This window comes from Ylistrum balloti, unplaced genomic scaffold (genome assembly GCF_031769215.1).
Source record: "Ylistrum balloti isolate Yb309-2 unplaced genomic scaffold, AGI_CSIRO_Ybal_v1 Utg369558, whole genome shotgun sequence".
NCBI lineage: Eukaryota > Metazoa > Mollusca > Bivalvia > Pectinida > Pectinidae > Ylistrum > Ylistrum balloti.
Window position 1 is genome coordinate 55,181 of NW_026781860.1, and position 10,112 is coordinate 65,292.

Below are 10,112 nucleotides of genomic sequence, written 5' to 3' on the forward strand. Positions count from 1 at the left end.
TATTAACTACATAAATAGTATACATGTATTTACATTGTACATATATCAACAAAAAACAACACCATGTTAATTACCAGTATTAGTATGTCATACAATGTATAATGTACAAACATAATGAAAACAACACAAACATCAAAATGTTACATACTACAATCGTAATCTAAATATCAAAATATTAAATACGTCCGACAAGGTTTACATGTATAAATGTATGTATAATGATAAAAAATACCTGTATGTAACAGGATAAAACTCATCAAATTATTAATCAGTTAAAAACAGACAATATTTTCAAAATATTCAAAAATTCAAAATAAAATACAAATTGCACTGTATAACGCTAAACACACAAGGTCTCGGAGAAAAACAAAAAAAGGAACAGATTTTATGAATGGGCTAAGGAACAAAAAGCCAATATCATATGTATACAAGAGACACATTTCATAAAAACAGACATAAATTATATCAATGCTGAATGGCGAGGAGATATGATGCATAACTTCAGTACCAGTCAGAGCAGAGGAGTATCTATATTACTAAGATAGCTAGAATCATGAGATAATAAATACATGGTCTGATGAGATTGGTTGATGTATTATGGTAAATTTACAAATACATGAAAACAAATTTACAATTATCAACATATATGCCCCAAATGAAAAACAGCAAAAAAAATAAAAACAAAATAGAAAACTTTAAACAGGGCATGACAATAATTGGAGGGGACTGGAATGACATACACAGAAAGGTGATAATGGCCTTACTATATTAAAAAGAGAACTTAAATTATTTGACATGTGGAGATTAAAAAAATCCTACAAAAGAAAAATTTACTTGGAGAAGAAAAGATAACAAAAGAGAAGCAAGTAGAATTGACTACTTTTGATTTCAAGGGAAATAACTCCGAAATTAATTCAAACAGATATCCGTCCTGCTATAATAAAATCAACTGACCATCTTGCTGTTTCATTAATCCTACAAGAGGTCCAGGATATTGGAAATTTAACAAGAGCCTACTAAACAATGAAGAATACAAGAATAGAATTAAAGTTTGCTGCTGTCTTGTCAATGTTCAGGCTCCATTGTTAAAGGAAATTGCAGATAAATATGAAATTGTCCAGTCTTGAAATGTCTGGTGTATACCAGTCTGTTTTTCTATTTATAATTTAATATTTCTTGCACATTCTACTATTTTCTCAGCCGTAAATCTTGAGCTCAGCTATTAAAAGGACATGCAAGCTATTATTTCCATACCAGCATTAGTGATGGGTTATCACTGGGCTAAGGTTTTTGCTTGCTGTTCTTAAAGCATTAAGCATAAAAAGAATTCACCTAAAACTGTTTTCTCATGAAATACTGAAGACATTCAAATTTAACTTCACACACGAGTTTGAGACCATATGGTACTTTATACATGTACCACTGTTAAGACATATACAGTAAGTCATGAAAATCATTTAATAATATCTTGTACTCTCGAAATAATAACTATTTATTGTTTCATAATACTTTCACTGGAACATCTTATCTTACTGATCATTTATCTGTTGATCCGTAGATGTACATTATGTACATTTATCTGTAGATGTATAATATCGTGATCATTATCTGTAGATGTACAATATCGTGATCATTATCCGTAGATGTACAATATCATGATCATTATCTGTAGATGTACAATATCATGACCATTATCTGTAGATGTAAAGAATTTGTTGAGATGTTATCTATAGATGTAAAAATATGTTGCAAATAGAGTTGTAGTACAATTTGACATTTTTTAAGAACAGAAATATTTGGTGTCCACAGTTAATCTTTTGTTATCCTTATCACCTGAAAGTCTTTTGTTGTCCAGACAGCAAGGTCACAACACTGAGTCCCTGTCAGGTACAGCTGGCCCTGTATCTGGTGCCAGTAGTCATGTGACTGTTTTAGCACAATCTTTCCATCATCTGACATTTCTGAAACAGTACACATATTGGACTCAAAACTAAATAACAAATATTGGAATTATAAATACACTGATCTGAGTAATCTCCATTATGTACCACATATGCATGGTCATATACAGGCTAATATACACAGCCTATGAATCAAATCAATATAAACATTTGTTAGAAACTGTTGAATCAGCTGGGAAAGTTTCGAGTACCGGGTAGTTGTCTTTAGAACATCAATTATCTCGGCAAAAGGGAGTTATATATCTGTAACTTGACAGAAATTTAACATGTCAATCTGATACACATCTTTTAAGTGGTTTCAGTCTGAATATCTCCTTAAAATGAACAATCTAGTCTGACTGTTAGCAAAGTCACAGAGATTTTAAAGAAGTTCTTAGTTACTTCTTACCCAGGAAAAAATCTTTGATAGATTCACACGCCCATATTGTCATGTCTCTGGCTGTGTATGGGCATTTTACCTCAACTATGTCTGGTGATGAAGTTAAGTGGTTTCTACACTGATGATGGATACTCCCATCATTCTTAAACTCTCCTTGTACAAATCCATCAGGTGATGCACCAAGTACCCCAGACTCATGCAGCCATATACCTGTATATAAGAAAAGCATGATCAAATCAGTAATTCAGGTACAATTTTATGCCTAGCAAATATTGTGATTAATAAAAAAACATATTTCAAAAAGAAACCTTCCACGTTCTGCCATTTAGTTCAAAGTGTAAGTAAGACTTTTTCATGTGTACTGATCAATACTCCAAAACAGAGGCCAAGGTTGATAACTTTTAATCAAAATATGACAGATTTGATACATTTAATAAAGTCAGCCAAAGAATTAGATTACAAATTACAAACTGTATACACATTGGTTTTTTAACCTGCCTGTCTGCCCCACAGTTACTCCTCCTTTCTTACAATATTCTTCAATCCCATTTTTTTCATGAGCTACACCCCACTGGATAGGCGCTCGTTTCTCCAAATTGTATGCACTAAGGAGTCTTTTCTTCAATGAAATTGACAACCTGGAAGTACGTTACTGACATATTAAGTAAGTTTTTGCTCTTCAAAACTGCTCTACAGTTATAGTGAATATACATTAAAACAGACATAGCTGCAAACTGTGTGAAATAAATGTTAGTGGTGATTCTTCTGAAAAATGTCTTAAAACTCTTATTCATTGAACATGATAATGACACAACATTTTACATGATAAATCTTTCAGTTAGTTACTTTCATACGACACAAATCATTCAGAAAAGAATAAAAATATATCAATATAGTGAATTGTTCTACCTATTTCGATTTGCTGCAACAAGAATTTGTCCAAAATTGGATGCAGTAAAGCGCAATTTCCTGACGGCTGCCCAAAGGGAATTTTCTCTTTGGCCAATGGTGGCATAGGCTGTCTCTTTCACCTTTTTCTGCGATACAACCAAGTGTTGCCTCAACCATGTTTTGGTGTCCTTAGCCGAGAGGTAGTTAGGTTTCATCAGCCAGTCATCCATTAGGGGAACTGGCACTTCCTGAACCCCTGTGTCATCAGCCAGATTCCAATGTAAAGCTGCAATAAAATACTTATATATAAACATAATTAATGAAAGCATTAAAAAGCTTACAAAAGATGTGTTTCAATGTCTTTCCCAAATATTAACTTCATGATGTATGGTAAAAAGATTTCACAGGTATACATGAGATTAACACTCACTGTTACCCCCCCCCCTCCCCTAAACTTATATGAACAGCAACATTGAAGCAAAATTGGTACTTTCTGAACATCATTTCAACTGATATTGCAACATGATCCTTTATCATGAATCAGTATGCTCTAATGACAGTTACACTTATCTTTGAATTCAATTCTTTCAAAAAAAAAATCTACATTATTTAAATTGCACTTTAATCAAGGAATGACATGTATAAACTCTAAACATAACACATATGAACTTCAAAACCGAACTGATAAAAAAAGCCAAAAAAAAAGGACCATTTAGCGAATTTAATATCACCACTGGCTTTTAAAAGTGTAAGTTTAATTGTATATGGATATAAGACTTGATTCTTTTACCTGTATCCTGGTTGCTTTGGGGGATATAATTCACTCATTGTCAGTGTAGTTTTTGGAGGTGCTGACTTGGGGTGTTTCATCCAACTGCACTTTACGTCAGTTATACTTGCTCTTTTGTACCTAAAACACAATTTAAATGTCATTATAAAAATATATCCCCATTTTCAAAAAAAAAAAAAAAAAAATCAAAGTACTGAAAGTACTGGTATGCTAATACCATTGAAAAAATAAGTTCTTTGTTATTAGCTTGCTATATACTGAAACCAACTATATGCAAGCAGTAAATCATTGCAGCCCATAAAAAATGACCAGCAGATATCAGAAATAACAAGCATAGTAGTATTACTTATGCAATACATGTCCCAAGTAGGCTCAAAGATGCAATGATAGGGAAGTTGTCCATTTCTCTGGATACATTGTAGGAAATGTTGATCTTGGACACCATATTATCACTTTAAAGACTGCGTATCTTATTGGTTTAAGACTATAAGTTAGACCATCATGCAAGTAACATGCTACATACAAATATTGGGCAGCTTCATTTTCCAGATTGTTTGTAAATGACTGCATAAGAGTGCCAATTTTCTAAAACAAATATGATATGTCACCATAACTTAAAATAGAAGATGCCTATTCTTCCAGAACACCTGGTCTTATTCTCCTTGTACTTTTTCAGGGAATCTTGAGTAGATATTGTCTTTGTTTCAATTTTACACTTGTTTTGCTGGTTCTACAATTCTGTTGACATGTTTATATATTCTTTGTTCTCTAAAACTTGTCGCAAGATATCTTATTCCTCTTGTATTATCATTTTTTAACATCCTTACAGTAAACTTGAAATTTGCAAGATGTGAATATCTTTTAGGTTGTGAAATTTGATAGAAAAATGAGGGTAATGCAAAGAACACCCCCATGCATCTATCTGTTTTTTGACTGTGACCTTGATCTTTGACATCTGACCCTGAATTTCTAAAGAAACCAACTTCTCCTCATAAGGGATACATGTTCCAAATTTGATTAAGGTATACTGTCTTAGTCTCAATGCGTTTACAAGGTAATCATATAGTACTTATGCAAGTACTGTGACCTCTACATTCAATCCTCAAAATCATTACTATATCCTCTCCACATTGCCCAGGGATAACTGAAACTGTAATCCAAATGATAACTAATACCCCCAACACCCACAGCCTTAGCTATCTCCCCATGGTGACCTTTTGCACAGAAACATCCTCTGAAACACAGCCGCATGTGCACGTTCCCCAACATTCCTGCTGAAATTGGTCCACAGGTTTAGAAGTTGACCGACAAGCAAAACCCGTCTATATTGACCAGTTGCCATGGCAATCAATATTTCGAGGGAAAATGGTGCATGCACATCTACACATTGTCTTGAATATTACTGAAAAGTTTCATTGGAGTTGTCCAGACAAGATGTGTCTACAGACAGACAAACAGATGGATGGACTGATAGACAACCTGATTCCAGTTTACCCACCCTTTTGGTGGTATAAGAATGCACAAGAGTGCTTACAAATTCCATGTGGACAGACATTATGGAAAAATAATAATAATAATAATAATAATAAAAAAAAAAAAAAAAACATGATACAGATGATTATATCTTGTTTTATTCAGTTTTTAGATACAGTATTCTTTCCATGCTTTGATCAGCAATGTCATCTTGTCATGTCAATATCCTAGTACAAGATTGCATACACAAAATTGTTGTAGGTATACTTTTAAGATACATCAAAAAATACATGCCTAAGTTTAAATGAAGGTTTTAAACAGAAGTCATATTATGTTCAGTATACAGTGATTTTTTTAGACAATTGTAAACTATAAACTCGGTATGCGGTGATCTTTTCTACAAAAAATTTTTTTTAATATATTGTATACACTAAACTCAGAAGAAAAAAAATAAGCAGCCCTTTCTATGTACACTACAAACTCAGTATACAGTGATCCTTTCTACACAAACTTGGTATAACTAGTGAATCTTTCTACTCAAGTAAATTGAAGATTGTATACAAATTTACTACAAATGCAGTATACAATGATCTTTTCCACATTTTTTTAGTTTCCGCGATTTGTTGATTCTTGTTTTGTGATGGTAAATATATTGCCGCCTTTAGAGAGTACTGTGACCTTAAAAGGCAACATGGTTGTTAGCATCTCCTCAAGTGATTAATCATCTTCAACATCTAACTGGAGGCCGGAAAGAAGGACGTTTTTCTCCACCATAAGGTCCTCAAATCCATTGTTGGTCACCATAGCCAATTCCAACTTAGAAGAATCAATAGAGATACCTTCTACCATTCCAGATTTCATTTCTTCAGGGACATCCACTTGCTGAAAGAGAGTAAGGGAAATAAATAACTATATTTCATTATTGCTATGATTATGTGCAAGAAATATACACTTCTGTATAAGCTTATAGTCTTCCCAATAGGAGTCTATATTAAATATACTGTCAAATTATTAAGCGATGGACAGCTAGCAAAATGATAATATCTTGACCATGGTCACACTGAGATTGAATCATAAAATTAAATTTGTGTGATAAATCTGTGCAGTATGATAATTTATTTTGATGTTTGTATTTCAAAAATCATTTTGACTTGAAAAGTAATGTGTGATTTAATTAATTACATTGGACCGTCATGTAATGGTTATTTAATTATTTTGAAAATACCTGTAATGGCAATGCAATTTTCATAATGTAATTGTAATTTAATTAATTACATCATCATGTAATTGGACCCATGCCTGTTACAAACAGTAGCTGTCCTAACTGATCCTAAAATTAACTTTGGCTATGTCTATTACAAATGCCACATTTAGCTACAGTAGAGGTATTTCAAAAATGTACGTCATTGTAGCTGAAAGGACATAATTAATGGTTACTTAACCAGAACTACAGTTCTGAACAAACCACTACAAAGCCTGGTTAACTGTACTAAGAAAATGTCCTCTCAATTAATCAATTTCATTGATTATCGACATCTTATTGTTGTACTTACGGTCACTTGAGTTTCTTAAAGTTTCAATTTGACTTTTAATAAGGCCCAAAGTGATAATACTGCAATGTCTTAATAAGCTCTCGAGGGGTATTGGTTAGACTATTTATCCCATTTCATTCCATTCACCATGGAAACAAAATTCTAAAACCCTTAAAAACAGTTGACAATTTATGACAAATATTGAGCCTAGGGCTGTGTAAAATTGATGAATGAAGTGTTGAACTGAAAGTGGAAGCAGTTGACATAATACTGAAATTTCTGAGATAAACAAATACAGTACATATGTCAAAAGTTCAGGCATAATAAGAATTGTACCAATTACACTTTACACATTCACACTGGGACCTAACACTTTACATATTCACACTGGGACCTAACACTTTGCTAGGTTTATCCTAATCTTTATTAAAACACTTTCCGGGATTCAGATGTCAATTGACATCTTCATTATTCCCAATCTTTATATTGCAATCGTTCACATGCATCACTCTTCAACAGAATCAACGAGACATCATGTCAGAAAGACAAAAACTAAATTTAAACTTAAACTATAACTTCACTTGTAAACCTTACAATTAGCATAGCTGTAGAGTTCCCGTACGATTTCATACCCTGGCATTGTGGTACTTCTAAATTATCTCCGATCAGAAATTTGAAAGAGCTAGATCTACAATAGCACGGACAGTGACCGATATTTTAAAGTAAAATCGATATATTACACAGATAGATTCCTAGAACGATTCACGGTAGCGTAAGTAGTACAGTACAATCAGGGACCTATATATTAACATATATACGTCCCTAGTACTATATTACGGATAAGATTTTTCTGTTTAATTTCCGATCTGTTGGGCCACTGACAGAAGTGACTGCGATGAGACCATTAGGAAACGATCATTCAAAAATAAATTCATTTTAAAACACTGAAATACTTTACGGAAGCAACAAAAATGTGCTAGATGCTTACATAACATTTTTCAAATGCATACTGCTTCAAAGGAAAAAGTCTTGAAAATATTTTGAAAAAAGTGCCATGGCGGCAGTGCCCAGCTTGCGCGTCGCCGTCGAGCCTAAATTCAATACATGCGATAGCTCATTTCAAATGATTTTTTGCAAAAAATGCAATTGCTAGTTCAGTATAAGTATTGACTTTAGATTCAGCTTATAGTGATACTTACCTACATAAAATACCCGCCATCTTCTTTCTGCCGAAGTCTTCTTTCAGGGTCCAGCAGCAGACAGCACCCCGGCCGTTTCCGTCAAAATTTTATGCTACTCTAAATCATTCTTATTTTCAACTACATAATTCAGTATTTTCAAAAGTTTTCTACAGTATAAAACGGGATGAAAATTTTCGAAAAAGAAAAAAAAGAAAGATATATGACACCCACAATGCATCGCGTGGAAAAGAAAATTAAGCCGCCATATTGGCATCGCCTCGCAAAATTTACCACCATAAAACGTGAGTCTTTGTCATTGTATTTACAAATTTCGATGTCTGATTATCATTAATACACAACACAAAACGTTTTCTTGATGTACAAGTAATGAAGAAAATGTCGATTAGGTTGTTTCATTTAATGACGAGCATCAGCAACATGTAGGGGCGATAATCCAATGATTACGGTAATGTCCGGCAGATGGAATAGGAGTAAACTTTCGATTTATGAACCAATGAAAACGAAGTACTGATACTCGGGGCCAGGGGCGACAGCAACATGCTGAAGAGCACTAGCATAAAAAAAAATAAATAATAAAAAAATCCCACTTTAATCATTATCTACATTATTGTCACATACAATAAATGTACAAACATACTGAATTTACCTAGTCTTTATTAATTTATCTTTTCTTCTAAGCATGCTTACCCATACAAAAATGCAGCTGCTACATGATGGCATTTATATTCCCCCATCGGGCATTGACGTGATGTTGCCTTAACTGCACCATTGTCTTCATCATCAAGGAAGATCTACAATGGAAAATATTGAAATAATTATAAAAATTAAAACTGGTTATACAGGTTTTTTTTATTAAAAGTTGTGTGTGTCAAAAAAAAAAAAACGCAAAAAAAAAAAAAAAAACACTGGTGATGAAAAATACTTGTCAAAACACACTGACCAATTACTATTGAACCGATATAAATATGTTTTTCTGCCTACTGGAAATACTGTATATGTACATGTAGTACTGATCAGCGGATTAATAACCTGATAACATGTATCGGTGAATATATTCCTGTATAGAGTTCCAGAAATCACATCTCACGCGGCCAGTCTGGATTCTAAGTCAGATGTGAAAGAAGTTACATAAAACACTAATACTTATCGGATATATCATTTTTGTGAACTCCAAACAAAACAGCGTAAATCGTGAATTTGAGGAAATATTACCAACTCACCTGAACACTGTATGAGCTGTCTTTCATTGATGCTTGCACGCATGTTGATACCACCCGCATCTCATCTATTACGAAACGAAGCACTCTGCCACTCTCGAAAGATGCTTCGCTTTTCCAAGTGAGTTTACTCTGGTCATTCACATAGTTGGCCCTGTACGAAATCGAAAGTACCATTGTTGTTTTTTTATGGTATTGTTGTACCCGGAAGTGCAAAAATCTCGCAGATCACTTGACGTGACTTACGCAGTGTCTCTGTAGTGGCTAACGTAATATTGAATAAATTGTGTCCGGTATGTGTGAATCCGGAAAACGTCATTCTGAAGCAATGCACATCATTTCAAGGATTGAGTTCGGTTCAGCCGACTTTACTGAATCGAAACGGTTTGTCGGAAAGGAGATATTGTGCGGCTATGGTAGCCAATGATGCAAAAGATAGTCCATTTGTTCATATTTTTTTCAATCTACAAAATTAACACATTCAGTAAAATCGTCCCTTCAGATATTTTTTATTTTTCCTCACGGAGCGTTTCTCGAGTCATAATTCTACAAATTCCATAGTAATTGAATTGTACTAAATGATTTATTCAAAATATTACTTACAGCATAGTTTTCTGTTATTATCGACTTTCAATATGTTATTCTTACGATTAAGTATCTTTAGGTC

The 10,112-nt window shown here is 33.4% G+C and overlaps 1 protein-coding gene across 1 annotated transcript; it reads right to left on the bottom strand.

The window, feature by feature from the left end:
• Positions 1-1,809: 1,809 nt before the first annotated feature.
• Positions 1,810-9,475, bottom strand: LOC132565252 (uncharacterized). The gene is made up of 7 exons (XM_060229923.1): positions 9,449-9,475; positions 8,916-9,019; positions 4,022-4,141; positions 3,250-3,567; positions 2,839-2,978; positions 2,350-2,550; positions 1,810-1,961 (listed from the first exon to the last, which is right to left on the bottom strand). Exons 1-7 carry the CDS (start codon positions 9,473-9,475, stop codon positions 1,810-1,812), a joined length of 1,062 nt encoding a protein of 353 aa, XP_060085906.1.
• Between the last annotated feature and the right edge of the window lie 637 nt (positions 9,476-10,112).

Coding starts and splice junctions, on each gene's coding strand:
- LOC132565252 (XM_060229923.1), bottom strand. CDS start 9,475: ATGAAAGACAGCTCATACAGTGTTCAG. Junction 9,020..9,448: donor ACAGCTCATACAGTGTTCAG/GTGAGTTGGTAA, acceptor TTTCCATTGTAG/ATCTTCCTTGATGATGAAGA. Junction 4,142..8,915: donor GCAGCTGCATTTTTGTATGG/GTAAGCATGCTT, acceptor ATTGTGTTTTAG/GTACAAAAGAGCAAGTATAA.